The sequence below is a fragment of the Peromyscus maniculatus genome, chromosome 9 (genome assembly GCF_049852395.1).
Source record: "Peromyscus maniculatus bairdii isolate BWxNUB_F1_BW_parent chromosome 9, HU_Pman_BW_mat_3.1, whole genome shotgun sequence".
NCBI lineage: Eukaryota > Metazoa > Chordata > Mammalia > Rodentia > Cricetidae > Peromyscus > Peromyscus maniculatus.
Genome location: NC_134860.1, coordinates 9,531,128 through 9,556,433, shown reverse-complemented (window position 1 = coordinate 9,556,433; position 25,306 = coordinate 9,531,128). Strand labels below are relative to the sequence as shown.

At 45.0% G+C, this 25,306-nt stretch overlaps 2 protein-coding genes across 4 annotated transcripts in view; one reads left to right on the top strand and one right to left on the bottom strand.

Annotated features, from left to right (window-relative positions):
• Wdfy4 (WDFY family member 4) overlaps positions 1 to 25,306 on the top strand; it is a 254,176-nt gene that overhangs the window by 186,933 nt on the left and 41,937 nt on the right. The window lies entirely within an intron of this gene.
• On the bottom strand, positions 1,413 to 25,062 carry Lrrc18 (leucine rich repeat containing 18). Its single transcript, XM_006976717.4, has 4 exons — positions 24,904 to 25,062; positions 20,550 to 20,646; positions 6,579 to 7,439; positions 1,413 to 1,743 (listed from the first exon to the last, which is right to left on the bottom strand). The coding sequence occupies exons 3-4, from the start codon at positions 7,340 to 7,342 to the stop codon at positions 1,719 to 1,721; spliced, it is 789 nt and encodes a 262-aa protein (XP_006976779.1). The 5' UTR covers positions 7,343 to 7,439; positions 20,550 to 20,646; positions 24,904 to 25,062; the 3' UTR covers positions 1,413 to 1,718.

Below are 25,306 nucleotides of genomic sequence, written 5' to 3'. Positions count from 1 at the left end.
TCTTGGATTTCTTGATGATATGAAGCCCTGAGAGGTCCACAATGGAAGATGAAACAATTCATTCCTCTGGGCCTAGGGAACAACCATTATAACCAGAGGTAGAATAAATACTGCCACAAACTTAAAATGAGTGTGACAACCAATACTCTAGCATTCAGATGCTTCTTACACATTCCTGCAGCAACATGGGATTGGGGAACAGATGTGTGAAGGTCCAGGAATGGTGGGAAGCAGCTTATTGGTTCATCCATCCCAGATGCTACTTGTGCTCAGCTAACTCAAAGCCTAGAACATGGACACAGAAGCCATACATTTTTTAAAAAGCAAATTTCTTAGACTCTGCAAGGATGCAATCAACAATGAGCACTTTGATATGAGGCCAGTGAGTTGAAGGTAAAGTGCTGTTTTGCTTGAAATGCCTTAACTCTGGCATGGCTGAAGAATTGCAGCTCAGGGCTTACTGGGTATGTTAGAGTCTCAGGTTAACCATGCCGTAGTGACTCTTAAGTTTGTACTGGAAAGATGTACAAAGATCTGCTTCTTATTGAGTTTAGACTGTAATTTTTTTAAGTTTCATTTTAAAAGTATCTATAGACTCACAGGAAGTTGCAAAACAGTGAAGTCTCTATATATGCCTCATTTATTCCCCACCCTCCATGGGAGCATGTGGTTTAACCACTGACTTAGTTTTAAAATCAGGACCATTCCATGTACATTTGCATCTCTGTGATTTTTGTCATGTGTGCAGATTCATGCAAGTGCCGCCATAATCCTCATGAGCAATCATTCTATCAGTACAACGACAGCTCTTGCACTGCCATTCACTCTCAGGCTCACCCTTGCAATGCCTGCCATTCTTAGCCACTGGAAACTTCTTACTTCTGTTCACAACTTTCATTTTATTATTTAAAGACTGTCCTACAAATATAATCACAGTGTGCAGTATTTAGAGACTGGCCCTTTAGAACCTAGCATAATACATTGAGATCTGTCCAAGTTGTTGCATATTCAAATGGTACACTCTATGCATTATGGGGTACCAGAGTTTGCTCAGCTACTTGTAGATTGAAAGCCATTTGGTTGTTTCTAGTTTGGAGCCACTACAAATAAAATTGGCCATTTACATTTAGTGTAATTATTGATGTGTTAGAACACAAGCTGGCCATTTTAATTTTTGCCTGTGCTTTCCTTGATTATCCCTGTTTTCTTTTTGCTGCCTTTTTGTGCACAACTAAGGGGATAATTAAAATTTTACTTTAACTTGTCTATAGTATATTTGAATACATTTCTCTATGTGTGTATTTTATACATGTTTTTATCTCCTTCATGTACGTAATTACATACATGTATTTTTTACGATTTACTGGTGATGAGATAGTACCATTTTGAATGACATGTAGAGACCTAAAGACTTTTCATTTTTAATGCAGACTTTTGAGTCTTTAATGTATATCTATAATTTTCTTAAATGTTCTCTTTACATACATGCAGAAAACCACATGAAATATCTTTCAAAGGCCTTTTCAGAAGCAGGTAGCCTAGAACCAAGGGAAACAAAGTAAAATTGATAGAGCAATTCAGTAACGTGGGCAGCACCGGAGAGCCTGTCTTCCAGAATGTTCCCTGTGCCACTCTGTCTTCTAATTTGGGGCTTTTCTTCTTCAGAGTCGTTTATTTCTGTTAGCTGATGGGTCTTCGTGTTTTTGCCATAAGCTACTCTAGGAGATGGATGCTGAGCTCAACCTGAGGAATGGAGACACAAGAGACTGAGGCTACTGCTCTAGGCAACCAGGGCAAAACACAGGTCATACTGTGATCACCCCAGGGTCACCCAGGCTGTACCTGTCTCTCAGACACAGGGACCTCTGTCACTGTGGATGGTTTCTGTTCTACTTGAGGAAAGAGAAACCCATAACTTTGTATCAAGTATTTCCAGGCGTAATGCAACTTCCAGGGAATAAACATGGCAGGCAGTGGTGTTTCATTGATGCAGGAAAGAGCATCAATATTGAATACGATGCAGCAGAAGAAGACAGCTAAGCACTCTGTTTCCCTATCTTTGCTCTGTCTGGTAGCCAGCATTTCCTAGCTAAAAATGGGTCTGACTGGAGTGCACACCAGACAAATCAAAGACATCTGCTGGCTTGGTTCTCAAGCCTGATGAAGTCCAGTGTGCTTAAATCCCTTTCTAAGACCCAGGAAAAAGGGAAAGTACAGGTAACAGCTCCAGCGGGGATAGAAAGGAAGCATCTTTTTGTATGCTAGCCCGTCAGAGGGCTGCAGGTCATGAAGTGATGTTGAGGCCCAGTGATGAGCATGCTGATGTGTGGCAACTCCAGTGGGGATCAGTGAGGGAGAGGACAGCAGACAGAGTGGACAGGAGAATCCAGTCAAGACCCAGGCCCTTCCTGGCGTGGGCTGTAGCTGCGATGCTTTCCTTAGTTGTCTCTTGGATGACTTCTCTGGATGCCTAGAAAAGGTAGTGTGCATTCTCCAGAGAACGTGCTTCAAGAGAAGCAGATGAACTGGGCAGCACCCACAGATTGGCTGGTGCTCTCCAGATCATGTTTCTGTGTGGATCCTAAAATGCCTGGGTCAGAGAAGAAGAGCCTGCAGTCACAAGCCTGGCTCCCTAATGGACACATCCAAGATTCCACATACTAACTGTGGCACGAGAGGTTAGGATCCCTGTAGAAAGTCTCCATGCTTGGGATGAAAATGGTATGTCCTGAGAGCCTTGGCTAACATTCTGATTCACCTAAGACCTCAGAAAGGTAGAAGACGTAGTGGCCAGGTGTTCCAACCAGCCACTTGTAGAAAACAGGTGCCTCATCCGAGTGCATTTTAAATCACACGTGCCATGCAGTTCCGCAAGAATGAAGCAATCACCCACATGTCTCCAGTGAGCTGAGAAGACAATCAGCACTTTGGGTTCTCATGCGCACCACAACAGGGATGTCCAAACAGCCCCGGCCTCTGAGCCTCTCACTGTTTTTGCATACTTGCATCAAAAGCACAAACAAATGAAAAACTCCAAAGTTTCTGGACAAGCACTTCCAAGAAGAACTCAAGATTTGGGTTGAAAAGAGAATCACAGAAGCCTCACAAGGGGCAGGGGTCACAAACTGGCTAAAAGTCACAATGGAGGAAGAAGCAGAAGAATCAAACCCCAATGTGAACAGATGGGGGAAATAGACTGTCATTTCCAAAACATCAACCCCTCCCCCCTTTTTTTAATCTTAGACTCTTGCCATTTAGTCTTGGTTACCATCTAACTCTCAGCCATCCTCCTGCCTTAGTGTCTCAAGTCATGGGACTGCAGGAATGCTCATTTTTTCTATTTTATCACAAGCTAGACAGAAGGTGCTGCCCATGCTGACTAAAGAGATGGAAGGAAGGAAGGAAGGAAGGAAGGGAGGGAGGGAGGGAGGGAGGGAGGGAGGGAGGGAGGGAGGAAGGAAGGAAGGAAGGAAGGAAGGAAGGAAGGAAGGAAATACTAGTTTTGGCAGCTGCAAGGACAATTCCCATGTCAGCTTTCACCTATGGCCATTGAACCATAAATAGAAGTTTCCCACCTAAAAGACAGAACTATATGCCATTCCTGTGTGGTCAGACAAATTCTGTCACCAGAGCTCACAACCTTAAGACCTAGTGAATTTATTTGGAGTTTTGCCTAAGAATTGGAAGAGAGAGATTCCAAGTGTCTCTTTTCCTCATAGTAGTGTTAGAACTTGTAGGGAAGGGGAAACAGCTTGGGGGGGGGGCGTGCCTTTAATCCAAGCTCTTGGAGGAAGAGATGGGCTGATCTCTGCTAGAAGACCGGCCCTGATAAGGACAGAAAAAGACTAACCTAGTTAGAAGAGGACGGCACACTGTGCTGTGATCCCTGATGCTACAGAGAAGGAAGCAGGGTAGCAGAGAGGGCATCACCAACAGCAAGCCACACCAATGACCGTCAGCTCACATCGTCATGAGGCATCAGTTTCCCAGATGTTAGGGATGCAGGGCTGGACTAAAAGATGCTCAGTGCTTCTCTCCCTGCCTTTCTCTGGCTATTGCTCTGGTCTACACAGTGAATTCCTGGCTTGCCCAGGCTACATAGTGAAACCCTGTCTAGGAAACTATGGCTGGTCTACTTGGTGAATTCCTGGCTAGCCTAGGCTATGTAGTGAAACCCTGTCTGGGGGGAAGGAAGGGAAGAAGAGGAAAAGAGAAAAGGAAACAAAAGGCGGGAAATACATCCATGCAGACACAGCTGTGGACCCCATCAGCGGACCTGATGAGAGTGTCTTTCTCCTGAGACCAGGGTGTTTGAGTGACCATTTCTACTCCCAATAGATATATTTCCTGAAGGGATCCTTGTGCCCAAGGTCCTGTTGTAGTAATTCACATCTCAGATATGATATCATTTTTAGACGGGCTTCCAGTAAATCATCTGTGATATTAAAAGAAGCCAGAGATGTGAAGAGAAGTAGCCACATTGGGGAGGATGTGGTGAGTGAGATACAGTGCTAGGGGGTATACATGTGTGCAGTCTACCTGATGACATCTGTCACAGCTATTCTAAAAAGGACCCTTGAACACACTATTTCCAGTGATGCAGCGCTGCCAGAAAATAATCTAAACCATGTTACAATGTGTTCATCATCAGACACTCATCATAGAACTATTTCCATTAGTGAAAAACTGGAAACAACTTAAATGCCCATAGGAACGTGTAGTTATGCATGTCTTGAGAACGGCTGTCTTGCAGATGTTTACAATGTTGGCTCCAAACACCATGTGACAACATGGTTTTCAAAACAGGGTAGAAATGACATGAATGCTCTAATTATAGCCATGTGGAAATGTACACACAGAAAAACAACTAGGAAGAAAGTATGCCACTGTTATAGCTTTTTATGCCACAGAATGGTGGATCTGGTAAGCTACTCTATTTAAAGCTAGACTGTGCTTTGGTTATTTTTGTAATGAAAAATATTTAGTAAGCAGGGCAAACTGCAATGGGAATTTTCAATCTAGATTCGTCTGAGATGTTTAGAAGCACAAGGGAAGTGTTGCAAGCTAAGCGTCATGAGATGAGAACAAGTCCTGAGGAGCTAGAAGAGGAAGGGTGATGTCTGCTGTGGTTTACAGGGTGAAGAAGAAATGAGCTCACCCCTGTACTGAGGCCTCCAGAGCTGGGCACGGGCCACTGCCTGCCCCCTATACTGAGGCCTCCAGAGCTGGGCACTGGCCACTGCCTGCCCCCTGCACTGAGGCCTCCAGAGCTGGGCACTGGCCACTGCCTGCCCCCTGCACTGAGGCCTCCAGAGCTGGGCACTGGCCACTGCCTGCCCCCTGCACTGAGGCCTCCAGAGCCGGGCACTGGCCACTGCCTGTCCCCTGCACTGAGGCCTCCAGAGCCGGGCACTGGCCACTGCCTGCCCCCTGCAATGAGGCCTCCAGAGCTGGCCACTGGCCACTGCCTGCCCCCTGCACTGAGGCCTCCAGAGCTGGCCACTGGCCACTGCCTGTCCCCTGCACTGAGGCCTCCAGAGCTGGCCACTGGCCACTACTGCATAGCTCACACCCACTCAGGCAAGTCAGGGGACAGGCCTTTGTAGGGTGTCTTCCCCCGTCCTTTAGTCGTGAGTGGAAGGGACACAGTAGGCTGTGGGGGACGAGGGCCTACTGTAATGGGAACATTATCGCCACAATCGCCATTTCTTCCTGAAAAAACTAGTGTGACCCCTGACTCTGCCCATGGCAGTCTTTTGGCTGTGCTCTAGGCTCTCCGTGGAGGGAACTGAAGTTCCATGCTGCCTGGCTCAGAAGCCCACAGGCTCTCGCATTCCATTTTCCCCGATGAGGGAAAAAGTCCCTGACCTCTAAGTCTCTCAGGTCAGAATGCTCCGACCAGCTCCTTTGAGATGGCCTCTCTTCCAGCTTGTACAATGCCAGCCAAGCTTTTCTCCATTGCATGTGGTCCCTGCATCTACCACAGTGACCTCTCTCATTTCCTAAGGGTCTCAAATGGCACTGGCCGTGTTTACAGTCTGTCAGGGGCCTTCAGAAAAGCTCCTAGAGTAACTATGCAAATGTAGTTGAAAGTGCTGCTTCTGGCTATTTCCTGGCAATGTTTAATGGCAATGCCTGTCCATCTCTGGGCCATTTGCTCTTCTACCAACCCCTCAGAGACTGTTAGCCTATGAGGTCTAGATCCAAAAATTTCCCATGGAATGACTTCCATATTTGGGAGCTGACAATGTGTCCCCAAATGCCAGTGATAGTAAGAGTATGTTGATAGCATCAGTTCTCTGGGCCTCGGGAACTAAGGAAATGAAATGCACAGATAGATGAGGGTCCTTTCTTGGTTCCCTGAGCTGCATGCAGGGAAGAAATGCAGTGTGCAGACTAGCAAGAGACAAAAAGCCCTTCAATCAACCAAACCATAGTCCGAGAGGTAGGGAATGGTGTTTTATGGCTTGGATGAAAAGGCTCCTACAGTAACACAAGAGCGCTTTCCTTTGGGTCCAGCTCATTGCCTGTTCCTCCCACCTTTCCCCTCCTGCCTCAGGGTCAGGGTCCCAGGTCACCTCCAATCTTCCTGGGAATCCTTGGCCATTGAGTTGGGTGAAACCAAATTGGAAAAGATGGCCTTTCTTGGTGTCGAGGGGGCCATGCTCTTGATCTTGTTCAGCTTGTCCCTGGCCTGTTGGCATTTTTGCAGGCAAGTTGTGCACAGATCCTTCTCATCGACCAGATAGAGGTTTTCCAGCCTTTTGATGGAGTCGACGAACATTTCTGACTCATCTGACTTTGGAAAGGGGTTCCTCTTTACGTTGAGCTTCTTCAGCTTGGGGAGCTTGGCGATACTGCCAGGGATGGTACTCAGCAGGTTGTCATGTAGCCCTACCTCATGGAGCTCCTTCAGTGCCCCCAGTGTGGTGGGCACACTGTCCAGGTGGTTGAGGCCAAGATTCAAGGTGCGGATGTTCTTGAGCTGGTTCAGTTCCACGGGCAGCCCATTGGTGGTCAGTCTGTTGTTACTGATGTTGAGAAAGAGCAGAGAGGTCATCTGGCCTATGGACTCAGGGAGCTTATCAATGTAGTTGCTGTGCAGGTCTAGCCATCGCAGGTTCTGAAACTTGGAGATGGAGTCAGGAATCTTCCTGATCAGATTCCGGCTAAGGTCGAGCTCATCAACCTCGTTGAGACGCAGGATACACTTGGGGAAGGTGGTGATTCCCATCTTGCTCAGATCAAGGCGTTTTTTCCCATCAAAGGTGATTTTGATGCAATTCTTGGCCACATTGAGGGTGATCTTTTTGCCCTTGGGGCCTTTCCCACCCTTAGCCATGGTCTCTTAGTATGGGAGTGTATTTGAAGACGGTTTTTCTGAGTTGATGGTGATGACTTTGAGGAAGAAGTCACATAAAACTGCTAGAAGGTAAGCTCTGATAAGAACAGAAAAGACAAGTCTAGTTAGTAGAGGACGCTACATCATGCTGTGATCCGTGATGGTCCTGAGAGAAAGAAAAACCACCCCCAAACAAACAAGAACAACACAGGGCAGCCGAGAGGAACTGGCATAGCGCAGCAGCAAACATACCGGAAGACTTCAACAGGTCTCATCCCTTCCGATGTCAGTTTCCCGGATGTTAGAAGGGCAGTGCTGAGCTGGAGGGCCTCAGTGTTTCTCTCACTGTCTTATTCTCTGGCTATTTTCTGGGAATTAGCCTTCTGACTCCAGGTATTTGTGTGTGTGTGTGTGTGTGTGTGTGTGTGTGTGTGTGTGTGTGTGTGTGTGTGTGTGTATGCATGAGTATGTATGCTTGGCTATGTGCTACTTTCCCAGACATTTCACATTATAGAGTCTCCTTAGCATTGTCAGAAGACCATCCTGGGGAGGCTGGGGAGGCTGGGGAGGCTGGGGAGGCTGGGGAGGCTGGGGAGGCTGTGGGGGTGGGGAGGCTGCTGCTGTTAGAGGCAGCAGAAGCCTTGAAGGGAGGAAATAGTGAGTGTTAAAAATGACTATCATATCTTTTCACATTTAGGACCCAGGGGAGCTAGCAGGCCTTGGTTACTGTAACTACAGAGTAATGAGAGAAGTACGGGGTTTTGGGAGCCAGGGTTTATCTTCACAGCAGCCTCCAGAATTCCATTCCTCTCCCCAGGCATGGAGGCTGCCAGGGTGGGGCTGCCAAAGCTTCTAGAGAACATTCTTTCAACACCACTTCCCCACATCCCCCACACTGACAGTCAACTGTGGATGGCTCTACATAAACAGGTATAGTTACAGGTACACTGAGCCCTAGAATGTAGAGGGTGACCAGAATGAAGATTCTGGCCTCAGCATGCTTGTCTTGGAAGTCTAGTTCAGCAGCTAGCAGTTTTCTTGAACTCTCTGCCTCAGTTTCCCGTTTGTGAAAACACTCCCTTTACAGAGCTGGTAGGGGATATAGATTGTCTAATACTGCATAGCCCTCTAATGCTGGTTCTCAAACATTAATTACTAAGTCCACATAGTGTTTCTACTCTTCAATAGTCTCATAAGACCCAGTGCTGTTCTTGATGGACAGACTATCATGAAATTTTTAGGATGTTCCTTAAACTGATAACTGAACTTAGCAAGACTATATATAGTAAACCAGGTTAAGGCACAGCTGCTCTACCAGGTGTATACATATTAACAAGGAACAAGCAAAAGCTAAAACTTGAAAAAAACAATGCTCTCAAAAGGAAAACGCTTTCCTATTTCAGATATATACTAATGAGGACTTCTATGATGGAAATTATGAAATAATAACTTAAGGAAAATATCTAAACAAAGGGGAAAACAGCACACCTGAGTTAGAAAACCCAACACAATTAAGCTGTTTCTGCTGAAATTGGTCAGAATACCATGATCCCACCTGAACTTTCAGCAAGATTATATATATATATATATATATATATATATATATATATATGGATTTTATATTTCATGTTTATATGCATAAAGATTTCTAAAAATTTGAAATGCTTAAATGTTGAAAGATAAAACTACTAGGAATAAAGAACAAAATTGAAAAAGGGAAAAAATTGGAGGAAGATTCATGTATAATAATTTTTAAATTTCCTATGTAATTAACATGGGTTATCAGCAGAGGGACAGATATGATACATAGACTAATGGGACAGAAAACACTGTCCAGAAAATAGAGCTGCACAAATGTAGTCAACAAAGTCAGTTGATTTCTGACAAAAATTCAGTAGAAAAGCAAACTTTTCAATAAATGGTTTAAATGTTAGATGGTTGGTCATTCATACGTTAAAAAAATGAATTAAATAAACCATTAACAACTTAATAGAAATAGCTACTATTAACACAAATGGATCATGGATCCAAATGTAAGCTATAAAATTTTAAAAATAAATTGGAGAAAATTTCATTACCTATAGTTTAACATTCCTCTAAAAGATAATGTTAAACAAAAAATAATGGGCTTGAAAAATTAAAAATTTTGCTCTGTGGACAAACCATTATGCATGGAAAGATAAATCAGAGAATGGAGGGAAACACATATAAGCGACACAAGCAAAAATGTCTGGAATCCAGAACAGAGGGAGAAGGTCTATAGTGAAAAGAAACATAAAACCAATAGTACAAAGACAGAGCGAGACTTTGCAACCAGTCACCTTGTGGAATGCACAGTAGGGCAGCCCCCGAAACAGTTTGGCTATTTCTTATAAAATTAACCATCATAAGATGTTTCATTTTTATCATAAGATGTTTCATCTTCCCCAGCATGTATTTAGGAAAAGAAAAGCTCATGTTCATATGAAAGCTTATTCCTGTGTTCATCAGTTCCCCATTCATAACTGCCCCACAGGGGAAAGTACATCCTTCAGTGGACAGATTCCTTACACTAGAATAATGCTGAGCATAAGGGGTGGTTATGTTCATTATCTCTTTCTGATTGTTATGTTCTGTGTGTGTGTGCATTGAAATGTTATGTTCTGTGTGTATGACATTTCATAACTACATATGTATACATAAGTATATGTATACATAACTACCAATATGTATAGTTATGATGTATCAGTAAAAAATAAAAATGCATTTCAAATATTTATAAAGAAATGTTTGTAAAAAGAACATATTTACTCATATGTACAATAACCTAAGTGACTCCTAAGAGCACACTGCTGCCTGGAAGAAGCCATTGGAATGGCCTGCATGATGAATGAATCCATTTATGTAGCTGCAGGAAACAGATCCACCAGGGCAGGAACTATGGGCTGGGGACACTAGGTTACCAGGAAGCAGTGTGGCTGAGTTTTCTGGGCATGGTGGAGCTACCTGGACCCTGCTTTGGGGACAGTTACATGTCCTGTATATATTTAAAGCTCAGAGGCTAGTATCCCCAAAGGGGAGATGCTATTGCAGCTACATTTTAAACTAAAAAACTAATTGGAACTCCATGGTCAATCTCTGTGAATTTCTCTCTGTGCCTGCATAGTCAGACTAGGTTGAACATCTAGGACATTGTATATATCTGCAACAGTTCTGTTCTATCCCTTAAAGAGCAGGCAGATGTACACATCTGGACCTTGCTGTGAACACAGGCAAGAGGTGTTCATGGGAGGCATGTCAGAGAAACTGTTCTACACTTGAGTTCACCAAAAAGATGAATTCAGCTCAGGAAAGCCTATATACTCATGATCTTCTTTTTATCAATGCTTCTCCATGGTAGAGCGCCAAGACATAGCAAATAAAATGAAGATCATTAGTGAAACTTGAGTTCCAGATATACAAAAGATAGAGTTAATTCAAACATCTCAAATCCTATGTAGGCTTGTATTTTACTTGGCAGACATAGCCTGGGGCCTGAACAAGTTGTGAATAAAATTGCCTTTGTCTAAGGGCCTTCTTAGTCCTTTGAGACTGATTTAATCCAAGTCCCTTTGCTTATTCTTGCCTGAATCCATCTGTTTACTCACTGACTGAGTGTACTGGGGACTGCCTGGTGTCAAGCATGTGAACAACACACATTGTAAATGAGCTCACACCCTAGTTTAAATAGCTAAAATCCAGACGGTCACTAATTTTGGCCACCAGACTGCCCTGCATATTCAAAGCCTGGCTGCCATTTTGTTTTCTTCTATTTAAGATAAATTTAAGCATGAGTAAGAGGGCTCCTGGACAAGACAGGATGCTCCAGCAGACTGGGATCCAGCCAAGCCAGCTGAACCTGCCCCCACAGCCCACCCATGCCGTGGGAAGAAGTCCTCCCAGGTCTGAGTAGTGGGGGCAAGGAAGCCTCCAGGGGCTGGCTATAGAACATTGTTCCATTAAGGAGCCTCTCTCCAATGGGCCCTTTGGCTCTGAGCCTGCCCATTAATCAGCTTAAGGCAGAGTAGGGGGCTGACTGGCCTAATGCACTTTGCCACCTCCCTAGTGAGTCTGGATCCCCAGACAGATCAAGCCAGGTGGGAACATGAGGAGGCCCCCAACCCCCTTTCTTAATGCTCTCCTCAAGGCCACTGTTTCCTGGCTGGGGTCATCAGTTGTAGAAGGCCCGGTGTGTGTCTGTGCTAATCAGAGACCCTTCTCATCCTGAAGCTGCTTAGTACCACTGGAATTGGGCAGTGCCATGAGCTCAGTTTCAGAGGCAGAGAAATCAGGAACCTCTCCCAGGTCACTCTGCTGTTTAAGGCCAGGCCCACCCACCCACAGAGCAGGAGAGGAAGTAATGACAGCAGAAGAGTAGAACAGATGATCTTTCCGTATAATCAAAACATTAAACAGATTGTTCTTATTAGTTCGTGAAGCCTTCAGATATCCTAGTGTGGCCAATCCACACAATGAAGAAAATACATGCATACAACAGATAGACAGACAGGCTATGGATGAGGGATCTGTGGATGGAAGGAGTCTTGTTTGCACATGCACAGACTGGAAAGCCCAGTTCAAGAGGGTTCCAAGTAAACCCTGTTTTTTTTTCCCCCCCTCTACAGTTGTGTTTTATGCTTGGGGGGAAAGTGGGCCAGTTGGTCTGATTTTAATTTCTGAATAATTTTTCTATCTAGTCATTGTGAATGAAACAGCATGGAAGGACACCCCATGGATAGCTAAATTAAAAATGTAATGGCAACTTATATTTTAATGCCATCAAAACATTTGCAAACGTCTTCAGCTCTAAGGTCCTTACAATCATCACAGTGCTAGCATGTGTCAGATGCTTCATACTCATGAGCCTTTGCCTCCATTTTTAAGTAACACTGACTTTTTACAGGTTTAATTTGTCTGAATAACTTCCTAGCATAGTATCACAGTAATTACTTCATTCTTTGACTGATGTATTAGAGGTAGGATAGACACATAATTGAACTGGACCCATTAGATTACCACTGTTTCTTCGCCAGTGTTTGGGGGAAACTTCATGTCACATGGATGAGAAATACCTTTTGCTTGTGGACTGTCTCTTAGGCAATGACAAGAGCTATCCTGAGAAATCCATTAGCCCCAGAGTACAGCTGGTTCTCAGCATGGCATAATGTTACACCCTGATTACCCCCTCCTCACTTGTAAGAGAACAATGCATTGACTCTACCCAATCTCCCAAACAGCTTAACTTAGCCACACAGCACCTGTAGAGTGCTGGTGGTAGCTGCCCACCATTGAGAGAGGGGTTCATATGTCACATTACTAGACTGGGAAAATAATACAAATTCAAACTCCCAAGTATGATGCTGAGTGGTGGTTACTTTTACCCCCACCTGGAAGTCAAGAAATCACAGGGTTAATCGTCATAGATTGAGCACCCTTAGAACTGTGTTTGTTCATTTGTTATCACATTTACTGGGCAGGGAACAAACTAGCTTACCTGCTTCTATGGTTTCCTACATAGCTTCATATTATTTCCTCTGTCCTTAATCCCTTCCCCAAACATGTCTACTTACTCCAAGGAGGGGCTTTAGCATCCTATGAAGAGCCACTTGGGAGGAAGAGACACAGATCACTGAGTCCCTTTTGTGGAGAAGATGTATTTGGACCTCCTCACAGATCTCCCCCAAATCAGCACTGATTACTGACTTATGCACAGTCTGTATGGGACAAAGCATTGCCGTTTCTCCAGCACCCATTCTGGGCCAGGAACTGTGTGCTGTTTGTTTTAGGATGTTGTTTGGACTTAGGAATGCTATTGGAGTGTCACTGTGAAATGCTCCACGTTTTCCACTGACTGCCTCCACTTTGGAGAGATGTAGACAGTGCGGATGGAATCTTACAGGGAAATGATCTCAGGTTTTTCTGGTGTCTATTGTGGAATGCTGTCAAGAGTCATGCACCATCATTGATTAGGTGAGATGCGCTAAGGTTCTTGCTGTGAAAATGCTACCAGGTCCCCATGCATCTCAAGTCTATATGGCCATTATACCAGAGGCCATTCCTATTTATTAAAGGAATGGAATTTAGATTCAAAATAGTCAAGTGACTTGCCCCCCAGTTATACAGGGCACAGTCAAAGTCAAACCTAGATGGTTCTGAAAGCTAAATTTATACATAAACTTCCACCACAGTCTGCTCCCCTCAACCTCCTTTGTGTTATCTGTGCTACAGTGGTGACATACGGCTCCTGTTAGGCCTCCACTGACTCCAAAATGAGGAAGGCATTCTGGAATCCTAGTGCTCCCAAACCAGAACTCCCACCCAACCTTCTGCAACAGAATATGAAGGCAATGTCCCAGCCTAAGAAGGTGAATTCTTGCTAGTGGATTCCATGATAGTGGGACCCAAGAGTGTTAGGGTCCCCAGATTCTCAGTGACCAGACACTGGCCTGTCTTGATCTGAGAACTATTTAAAGGGAATGTGCTCTCTGCCAGCTAGATAGTGAGATCAAGGAGATAAGAAGTTTGGCCTAAGTTTCTGAATAGGTCAGCTATGCACATAATCCCACTGAACTTCTGAAGGGAACAGATGGAGATGGGAATTGTAGAAACCATTTAGGTTGGCTGCCCCTTACCTGATCATAGATTAAGTATGTATGTATGTGTGCATGTGTGCATGTATGCATGTATGTATCATCTATTATCTATCTATCTATCTATCTATCTATCTATCTATCTATCTATCTATCTATATGTTTACAAAGCATAAATTTTAGTAATCTTTAATAGCCTTGATGGAGTAGTTTAACTCTTAAAAGCAAATGAGAGAGAGATATTTAGAAGTTATACATAAAGCCCTACAGCAGCTCAATAAATGTGTGTGCGTGCTTGCTTATGTGGGCAGTGATGAAGACAGGGATTTTGTCCTTCAGCTCCTTCAGTACCCATGAGGCTGACTTAGCGTGAACATCTTTTTATGCTGAACGAGCTGAGGATGTAAAGAGACAAGATTCTCACCCAGCATCCACTGAGCTAAGAAGCTAACTGCACTCCCTGCCCCTGCCTAAGCAGGCACACTTTGGCCCTGGAGAGTGCTGGACGCTCTTCTCCACATGAGCTCACATTAAAAGCTGGCCCTGGTGGTGTATGCCTGCAATTCCAGGACTTGAGGGGCAGAGACAAAAGGATCATCACAAGTTTAAGGTCAAGCCTGGGCTACACAGTGAGACCTTTTCTCATAAAAACAGACAAAACAGACAAACACACACACATGGTGGTGGTGGTGGTGGGAGAGCCACCATGGTAGAGAGAGAGAGAGAGAGAGAGAGAGAGAGAGAGAGAGAGAGAGAGAGAGAGAGAGAGAGAGAGAGAGAGAGGGGAGAGAGAGGAAGGGAGATATAGAGGGAGGGAGAGAGAGGGAGAGAGAGAGGGAGAGAGAGAGAGGAAGGCAGGGAGAGAGAGGGAGGGAGGGAGAGAGGAAGGGGGGAGGGAGATATTAGAGGGAGGGAGGGAGGGAGGGAGGGAGGGAGGGAGAGCGCCTTCTGAGAGGCACCTCCAGCACAGCCTGTGGTCTATGGCCAGGCAGGCAGCTCTGTGCACATGTCCCCTGTCAGTTGTTACTCCTGCCCCCTCAGCCTCTCCTAGTGTCATGTAGCCAGACCAGCTGCCCACACCCACGCCTGCCTCTTTCTTCCCTGGGGGCTTCTCTTTGTCTCTCCTTCCACCCTCAGACTGTTCTCCTCACTCTAGAGGGGAGGTTGCTGAGGAGATGGTGGGACTGAGGATGAGTGATCTGTCCCAGCTCATGTAGAGACGTGTTCTAGATTCACGGGAGGAATCTCCTTCCCACCCATCCCATCAAAGCTCCTTCTCTCAGCCTGGAAGACAGCCGTGTCTGCACGGGGTGATTGTTCGTTCATGGGTTCGGCAGTTATCTGGTTAATTTGGTGATGCTGCTCTGAGGATCTTGCTGGGCCCTTCTGTGTGTGCAGCCCTGCCCACCCACACATTATTGACTTCTCTCTCTGCACCAGCTTGCATTCGTGCTGCCTGGAAGCTGCTATCTGTCAGACTGCCCTCTTCCCCCTGGTGGGTAATAAGAATTCAACTTTTATTTGGAGCAAAAGTTCCCCGGGGGTCACATGGCCCCATAACGAAAGATTATGATTTCTTATTGGTTTAAGAGCATCTATTTTGTAATTCTGGATGTACTCTGTTTAATTGGATTTGTTAAAGGAACAAAAGGGAATAGGTGCCTTACAATTAAAATAAAATTTTAAGATTATTAGCTTAACGGACTAGAAAGGCCTTGTTCATCAACCACATGTTCCGAACACACAAAACCAGCCGGAACACAAGCAAAGGACAAAGGACTCATGTCAGACGGGTGCTTCTGGACCCCAGAGGTGAGCTTTGGCTCCCCTGCAGCCACCATGGTTTAAACTCTGCTCTTGCAGACAGAAGTTGTTCCCATTTTTTTTTCACAGCCACCCCTCCCCTGGCAGACCCAAAAACTGGGTTTCAGAGAGGTGGTATGGTAGAGTGGATGGATGTCCAGAGCTGTTAGACCAGGGTGCTGACCACATGGTGCCCACTCACCATCCACGGGAGACTGGTGGACGACCTCAGCTTCCTCTGCCGGGAATAGATAACCCAGAGGCTGATTCTGGGGGGAGGGGTGCTGAGATACAAGGGAAGAGCATGGCAGCCTTGTGAGGAGCGAGGAGAGGAGCATGGACCGTGGTGGACAGTGGGGTAGAACCTGACAATAGTGGAGCCATGACTACAGGGCCTGCACTGGGTAGAAACCCCCTACAAACTGCAGCCTAACACCCTCCAGTACTACAGTGGTTCTCAACCCTCCTAATGCTGCCACCCTTTAATATGGTTCCTCACATTGTGGTGACCCCCAACCATAAAATCAATTCATTGCTACTTCATAACTGCAATTTTGCTGTTGCTATGAATAGTAATGTAAGTATCTGATATACAACCCCTGTGAAAGGATCATTTGGCATGCCCCTCTCCCCCAAAAGTCACAACACACAGGTTGAGGACCACTGATACACTATGACAACCATCTCTGCCACTGAGGCCTTTCTTCATCCTGGAAGACAAGAAGACACATGGAGGTACACAGGACTCTTGTGTCACGTGGGGAGGCCTGCAATCCATGCATTTCTGTTTGTACCCCGACACATCTTGGCCCTGTACAACTAACTTGATTCATTGTTTTTCTCTCTACAGTAAAATGATTTCTAGAAGACAAAAATATTTTTTTTTTCAAGTTTTGTGGGTAGAAGGAGACTCAGGTATACCAGGGTTTGTTGGTCATTGAATGTGATGGCCAGCCTTGGGTGTGGCACTCTTGGGGTCAGGAATACTTACAGTTTTTAAAAAGAAAAAAATTACAGACTTTTAAATGTGTGTGTGTGTGTGTGTGTGTGTGTGAGAGAGAGAGAGAGAGAGAGAGAGAGAGAGAGAGAGAGAGAGAGAGAGAGGTACTGGTGGAGGCCAGAAGTGGGTGCTGGATCCCTTAGACCTGGAGCCACAGGTGGTTGACCTACTAGGACCCACCCTTGGGTCCTCTGGCAGCAAGTGCTCCTAATCAAGGTGCCACCTCTCCCTCCCTGTGGTGGCATGTGTGGCTGGAAGAGTGCGTGTGCTGGGAGGGCTCGGTTGCATCATAGTTGGAGCTGTTTTAATTGAGTTAAACCTAGAAGAGAAGGAAGAGCATCCAGAGGGAGAGATGGTCTATGGCGGAAGCAGGAGGCTGGGATGGAGTGAAGAGCTGGTGCAGAGAACTGGAGAGGTGTACCAGCCATTGGAAATGGATGGAGCTGTTTCTAAGACTCCCTCTTGGGTATAAAATAGTTAAAAGCAGTTAAAATGCCAAATAAAAGATGATTATTGAATAATTACTGTATAGTCACGGAATGAATTAAATATAAAACAAAACAAAAATCTTTCTTCCAAAAGTGGAAAAAGGTAAGATGTTTAAGATATGCTAACAAGAAAGTACTAAGTGTCCATATGAACCCAGCTCTTATGAGTGCACACACACACACACACACACACACACACACACACACACACACACACACAGCAATGGAAAAGGCATGCCAGCAGCAACCATCGTCCTCTCTAGAGAGTACAGAATTGCTGTCCGCAGAGTTTCCAGATTCTCTTCAATGTATATGAAACACTCACATCTACCTGCACAATATGGCACTTTTTTATGTTCTACAAATTCTGGTGACTTTTCCTACTCTGTTTAAAGTGTGTGTGTGGTGTGTGTGTGTGTGTGTGTGTGTGTGTGTGTGTGTGTGTGTGTGGTGTGTGGTGTGTGTGTGTGGTGTGTGTGTGTGTGTTTGTGTGTGTGTGTGTGTGGTGTGTGTGTGTGGTGTGTGTGTGTGTTTGTTTGTGTGTGTGTGTGTGTGTGTGTGTGTGTGTGTGTGTGTGTGTGTGTAAGAGCAAGACTCTAAGATGTTAAGCATATGAGTGGCCCCTTCCTGCTGACTTTGGACAGACAGACATGCCTGTTAGCAGGAATGATATGAACTACTATTACCATGTTTAGTAAGGCAATTTTTCAGATCTCTCACATCACCCATGTTGGAGCCATCTGATCTGTCCCTTTTCAAATGTGTATGAAAGCACTATAGAGCAGGCAGCAGGAACCATCATTGTCAGCCTGGGCCATACAACATGTCTGGGACCAGTTTACTTCTCTGCAAAATAGACCAGTAAATTGTAATTTGTTAAAAAGAAGTCATGGTGATTCGTATAATCTAAAGCATGTGCTCAGTGATGCTGACTCCTGTGGACTGAGATCAACCTGGCAACACCATTCACCATCTCTTCCCTCTTGTCGCCAGCAACCCTGGACCCTATCTCTGTTACGGCAGGTGTAGGCTTGGGAAACAGTCATCACAGACTCCTGAATGAAACCACTGCAACTTTTAAATACATGCTGTTAACATCACCAGCAATACAAGAATATCCAAGAAACTCATAGGTGTATTTACCTGCCTTTAATCTCTAGAATTCTATCTAGTACAAGCTAATCATTCGCTCATTCATTCATTTGTTCATCCATCCACTTACGGGCTTTCATTGAGGTTGTACTATAGGTCAGGTCAGGAGACAGGCAGTGAATAACTAAGACAGACAGTGCTGTGGTTTTCATGAATTTCCCACTTGCTGATGAAGCGAGTCAAGAAGCCGGGAGCCATTTCCAGTGGTGTAAATGCTCTACAGAGATAGAAGTAGTTGTATAAAGAGTGCTGGAGTCAAGACGCAGATACTGTGGATGGGAATGACTAATTTCAGAGGGGGCTGAGAAGCCCTCTCTAGGAAGGTGGCATTTGCACTCTTCCTTGAAATGCTTAGGAGACATCCCATGGGAAGAGTGGAGGAAGAACAGTCCAGGAAGAGGGGTGTGTCTCAAGGACAGATGTCCTGAGAGTCGGGAGAAGCCTGGGGTGTGAAGAGCGTCTTGGAAGAAAAGAGAATGAAGAGACAGGGAAGAAGAGGATGTGGGCAGGGCCTGACACATGGAGGTGAAAGGTCTAAGACTATAGCTCTGGATACCTACTTCCTGCTAACACGTGACTTTGGGGGTGAGTCACAGTCTTTTCTTGGCTCAATTTCTTCATGCATACCAGGTGGTGGAACAATCTCAGGGTATAAAAGACATGTGGCATGAAAGATGCTTAGTATGTGTGAGAGGTGGCCACCTGCTCAGGAGCAGGCCTGCATGTGTCTGGCTAGGAATAGTTGGCTGCTGGGGAGGCAGGAAAAGGGAAAAGTGGGGCACATGAATACAGAACAGAGTAGCAGCAGAGGAAGGTAATGTGTACCCAGAGGTTTGCTATCAGTAGAACAAACAGTTGATGGAGCCTTAGAGACCTTATCATTTACTATTCATCTTCCCCTTTTTATGGGGTATAAGTTATGTCTGAATGCTTTGCAAGCCTCATCTCATTTAATCCATACACCCCACTTCCCAGAAGAAACCCCCTGGGCTTGACAGTCTGTCCTTTATCAGGTTACACACTGCCGACTTAGAGCCAACATCTCTTGTTTCCGTGTGCTGTGGACGTAGCTTCCGTTTGGTTTGTCCATGGAAGATTGACTTTGCAGTGTCCTGCAATGCATTTGGCTTTCTGGGCCAACAGGAAAGCTCCTGATGCCTTACCCCATCTAGGAGCTGGAGGGAGCTGAGCTAGGTCCTGTGGGAATGTTTGTCCTGTCCAGGCCAAGGCCTATCTACACGGCTCATCCCAGTCTGAAAAGAAGGCATGTGTGGGTCACAGACCCGGCCATGGTATTAGACAAGTCTCATTACTAGAGACTGAGAGAGCACTGGGAAACGATGATCCACAGCTGGTGGTGGGTCAAATTGGTGATAATCTGAGGTGGCTATTGCAGTGGGTGACGGCCTGTCAGGACAAGGGGTGGTCGCAGTTACACACCTTGAGTTCTGTAGGCACAGGGAAAGGAACCTGGAAAGATCACCTGGCTTTCACTTTTCTATCACTCTGCCACAGAAGGGGGGCAGTGGAGGAAGTTCTCCCCCTCCCAGCCCCAAGGGACCCTGTGGAGACCCACGAAGAAGCTGGTGACACCAAGCACTAGCTAGCATTGCCAAGCACCAATAGACAAGCTTGGGCACTACAGGACTTTGCAGGACCCCGCGACTGTCTCGGCAATTCCCTTCTGCTCTGGAGGCTGACACTCAAACCCAGAGGACAATGTGTCATTCTAGTCTGGAGGCCAATCACTGCCCTGTCCCTCTCTGCGTGGGACTTTGTACAAGTCTCTTGGCCTTTCTCAACCTGCATTTTATGTCCCCCTGCTATGGGCCAGCAAAAAATGTCCAGAGAGACCCAGCTTTTAGAAAGATTCAAGTTGTGACCCCCATGTACCCAGTGGTCATACATCTCCCTTGCCAAGATTGCCCATGGCTCCGGGGACCTGAAGACCAGCCTGTGTCCCCAGCTAGTTGTTTGTCCTGGCCAGGGCTCAGGGTGTGTGGCCTCCTCTCCTAAATAATGCATTAGCTGGTGTCTGGGTTTTGTAAACAAAGCAGCCAGGAGAGCAGACATTTGTGAGCTATTAACTCTTAGGAGAGGGGAAGCAGGTTTGAAGCAGATCAATAGGCATGGGCCACCAAGGAGCAAAGCCTTACCTGCCTTTTGTCCTGACGCTCTTCCACTGTGCAACTTTGTCACCAGGCAACAAGAGTCTTGGGACTTGGAGTTAATTAGCATAATCTTGACGCCAGCCTACAAAGCAAAAGGAAAGGACACCAGGCTGAGAGTGTCTCCAGGATACTAGTCTCCCTGGAGAGGAAACCTGATCTGTGGCCCTAACCTGTCACACACACACACACACACACACACCCCGCTCCTTACCCCCACCCCCACCCCCTGCCCCTGCAGCTGGGTGGTTTCTCAGGCTTCAAGCAGCAGGAAAGCCAACACAGAGGCTTTCCATGGCAACCGCCCCAGCAGACACTGAACAGCGCCCTTTAAGGGAAGCCATCTTCAGTAACATTCAGCCCCATGAGCTATCATTCCATTTCCTTCTTATTTCCCATGCATGTGTGGGGTTTCCTGCTCTTCTGTTGTTATTTACTTGAATTTATTTCCTTTTCTTGCAGTTTTGGTTTTCTTTTCACCCAGTTGGATCAAAGCAATCTCAGTGCTCATGAGGTCACCCAAGGGTGCAATCATTTTCTGTCTGTTAGCGGTTCTCGGCCAACGGTGCTGTGCTGTCTCTGGGATCTGTATCTTGAACTAACATTGAGTCAAACAAGCATGGCCTTTTCTGTTGGTGCCACTGTGACTTACCAACGGGAGTAAGGCTGCATGCAGTTCATATACCTGTGTGTTTATTGGCCTTGTTTTCCAACTTGTATTTTCCTTTAGTGCAGTGGCTTTCAACCTTCCTGATGCCGCGACCCTTTAATACAGTTCCTCACATTGTGGTGACCCCCAATCATAAAATTATTTCTGTTACTACCTCATAACTGTAGTTTGCTAGTGTTACGAATTGTAATATAAATAGCTGTGTTTTCTGATGGTTTTAGGCAACTCTTGCAAAAGGGTTGTTCGACCCCAAAGGAGTTGCGGCCGCAGGTTGAGAACCTCTGCTTTAGATCGAATTTCTCATATTTAAGAAAACCAGCCAAACAACAAATATTAGTGTATTTATTAGTGTATTTCTGCAAATAAGAAAATGACATTGTAGGAATAACATGGAGTAATAAAAATTAACATTGTAAATTTCTCTAACTGAACATGAATTAGAAAAGAAATAGAAAGGCTATCAATTAAATATTTTTAAATCTATAATTAATCCAAGCAATAAAAATTTTGAAAAGTATAGTGTGGTGATATTGTGTTCCACAAAATACTGTGCATCCTAATAAACTTATCTGGCATCAGAGAACAGAACAACCACTAGATAGACATAGGGGCCAGAAAATGGTGGCAAACACACCTGCCTCATCCTATCACTTGGGAGGCAGAGATCCATCCGGATCTCTGTGAATTCAAAGCCACACTGGAAACAGCCAGGCATGCTCATTCACGCCTTTAATGCCAAGAAGTGAGCCTTTAATCCCAGGAAGTGAGTGGAGAAAGCAGAAAGGTATATAAGGAGTGAAAATCAGGAACTAGGCTGGTTAAGCTTTTAGGATTTTGAGTAGCAGTTCAGCTGAGATCCATTTGGATGAGGACTCAGAAGCTTCCAGTCTGAGGAAACAGGATCAGCTGAGAAGTTGGCCAGGTAAGGTGGCTGTGGCTTGTTCTGTTTCTCTGATCATTCAGCGTTCACCCTAATACCTGGCTCAGATTTGATTTTATTAATAAGACCTTCTAAGATTCATGCTACAGTAAAAAGAAGCAAAATGAACTAATTGTAATTTAAAAATATAAAGAACATTCACCATTAAATAAAGATCTTGATGGCATGATACTACTACTATTTTATGTCTTAAAGATAAAGATAATGTAAAATGCACCACTGAATTTACACAATAAATTATTTAATTGAATTAAAAATATAATTGGAAAATTTTAAAATACTCAAAATTTTACTGCAGGGTATATTTATAATCTGAATATTTACACCTATATATGAATACTTAATTTAAGTTAGAAAAAATAATTTAAAAGTCATGAAATTCAGATAAGTAAAAACACAAAATCAATAATTTTTTTAAAAGAAGATATACAAGAAGAAAAACATATTTAAAGGATCGATATGTAAAGACTTATGGAAAGGAAAATCAGGTATAACTGTGGCAGCTGGATGTAGTAGGTACAATGAAATAACCATTACCTTCACTTATGAGGAAATGGGCCTTAGTGAAAAATCAGACAGTAGACGAGACATCCACATAATCTAGACCGGGCCAGACAACCATCAAATATTATTATTAGGTCTAGAACTGTATGCAAAGTGTGCATGCTACGGAGGTGGTAAAGAAAGCTATGAGGGAAAGACCAACAAACAGTCCATTAATCAAAGGGAAGTTCTCTAGTTTGGAAAAAAATATGTCTTCTTGTGGATTTTTTTCTTTTTCTTTCTTCTTTTTTTATTTTTGAAAGACAAGGTCTAACTTTGTAGCTCAGGGTAGCCACAAACTCTGTGATCTTTGTGCCTTGGCCTCCCCCGAGGTGGGTTGGCATGTGTGAGCTACTATGCCCAGCTCTCCTCATTGATTTCTATTGATCTGTTACCTGAGTCTGAAACTTGGAGTTCAGGGTAACCTGAATTTGCTTCTGGGGCTCAAACAACAAGGCAACTTGGAAAGTAGGTTTCCAGTGCCAGCCTCTTGGTTCCTTGGTAGGTGACTGCTCAGGGCAGGTACTGCCCCTGCATAAGTTAGCATGTACTTTCCCTATCCAGAGAACCTTACCAAGCCAAGAGCTGTACAGGCCACAGGCTTCCCTGTCCCGAGACACACAATAAACCCACCAGCAAAGATATGGTTCCAGTTTGCTGACATTAGTAAATTCATCGTGGATTTGCATTGTTAATGAGTTAGCTTGAGGATCAAATCTCCCAGTTCCTTACTAACTCATCCTGTCATGTTTTCATAATGCTTTTCTAGAAGACAAAGCAGCATGGGAGAAGTTGGAGACTTGGGTTGGGCATGGAGATGTTTTCCTTTGACTCAGAAGCCCATGTTAAACTTTGGGCTCTCCTTGAATGCCTTCCAAGTTGGGACTAGACCTAGCCTCATAGTTCCAGAGGTAGAAGCTTAGGAGGAAACTCCAGATTCCCTCCTGGGTGGAGAGGATACAGATTCCAGGTAGTCAAGTATCTGGCAGAAAACTCTTGGTCTTGGGACTAACCCATCACCTCTGAAGGCCCAACTCTAGATAGCTCTGTCGAGCCCTCTAAAGAAGATGTAAGTTCTTGGAATACAGCTGAGGTACCTACCACTCACTACCACCCTCCCAGAAGACTGGCTTCCAAGTGCTGTTGGGGTGGTGGTCTGGTGAAGCTATCCTGAAGAAACAGAGCCAAAGCATGACAATGAAGCAAACCCAGAGCATTGACCTTATACAGCACTTGGGGCTGGAAGGCCACCAAGGTAACATATGATCACAAATGGAGAAAGCCTGGGTGGAAATCCCTTCAGAAAAAGGAAGGGGGAATTTGAAGTGGATCCAGCATGTAGTTTATGAGGGATTGCCCTTTCTTTCATCTTGGTCATCCAGAAGAGAGTGAATATTGATGTCTACAGATGGAGAAGAGCTAGAAGGGGTATCTTCTGAGGAGGCCAAGCTGGGCCACCTTCAGGCTAGACAAGGTCATCCTCCCCCATCTTCAACAGCTTCATTTGGGTCCTTCTGTTGTTCTGAACCCAACTCCAAGTTGCCCAAGGGCCCAGACTCATCCCTCGTAACTCCATTCAGATTCCTGATGAACTGTGGGAGCCAACTGGGTTGAGAGAGCAGGTTACACAGTCTTCCAGAATCACCTGGAAGGGGATTGGCAGAATGGAGCAGGTCTCCATCAGAAAGCAGGTCCTCATTCTCGCCACTACATTCTTCTTCCTTCCAGAGCAGAAAACAGTCAACCCGCTGGGCTTGACCAATGCCGGTATCTGTTAGCATCACACTCCTGAGGCAGCCTGTGCCCAGACCTGCTCCAGCCTTTTCCACACTGTGGAAGGGCAGCTAGTGTGCTGGAAGCAGAAGCTAAGAAAGGTTCCTGGTGTCCCTGCTGAGCCTGCTAGTCAAATGGTGCAGAGTGAGTGTGAGTCCAGGTTTCTCACCTCCAGAGCCACATCTTTTCCCATCACTGCCTCTCCCAAAAGTCAGGAGGGCTTTAGAAAGTCAAGAGCCACATCTGGCACCTTATTTACTCTCAAACATACTTTATTATGATGGGCAGCACAGTTTATCAATTAAAGAAATGATTTTTATTAATCACCAGGTATGGATAACAGTCCCATGGACTATTTCAAGAGATAGACTTACAATATATGACTGAGAAATAATACATTTAAAACTAGAACTCACTTTTGGTGGGGTGTCTTATCACCATTGGTAATGGCGTTCTTCTTGGGTGGTAGCGCGAGTCATGAATCTTCCTTGGAGCTCATAGCCGATGATCTGGGGGGTGGACTAGGAAAGGTTTTTACCCTCTCCAACATCATTCCATTTGAGAGAAACCTCACAAATGACCACAGGCAGAGTTCTAGAATGTTTTCCGAAAAGAACAACGGCAGAGGCTTCTCCATTTCCTGGCCATATTTTACCCCAAATCCTCACTCTTCTTTCATATTCTAAAATAAAAAAGTAAACTTAGAAGGCTTCAGCATACCAGATCCATATGCTTACGGCTCTGGAAGGCTCAAAGCATCCAGGAATATTCCTGAGGGTTTCAAGTAGCAACCCTCACCGCTGTTAGCCTAGCTCTGCC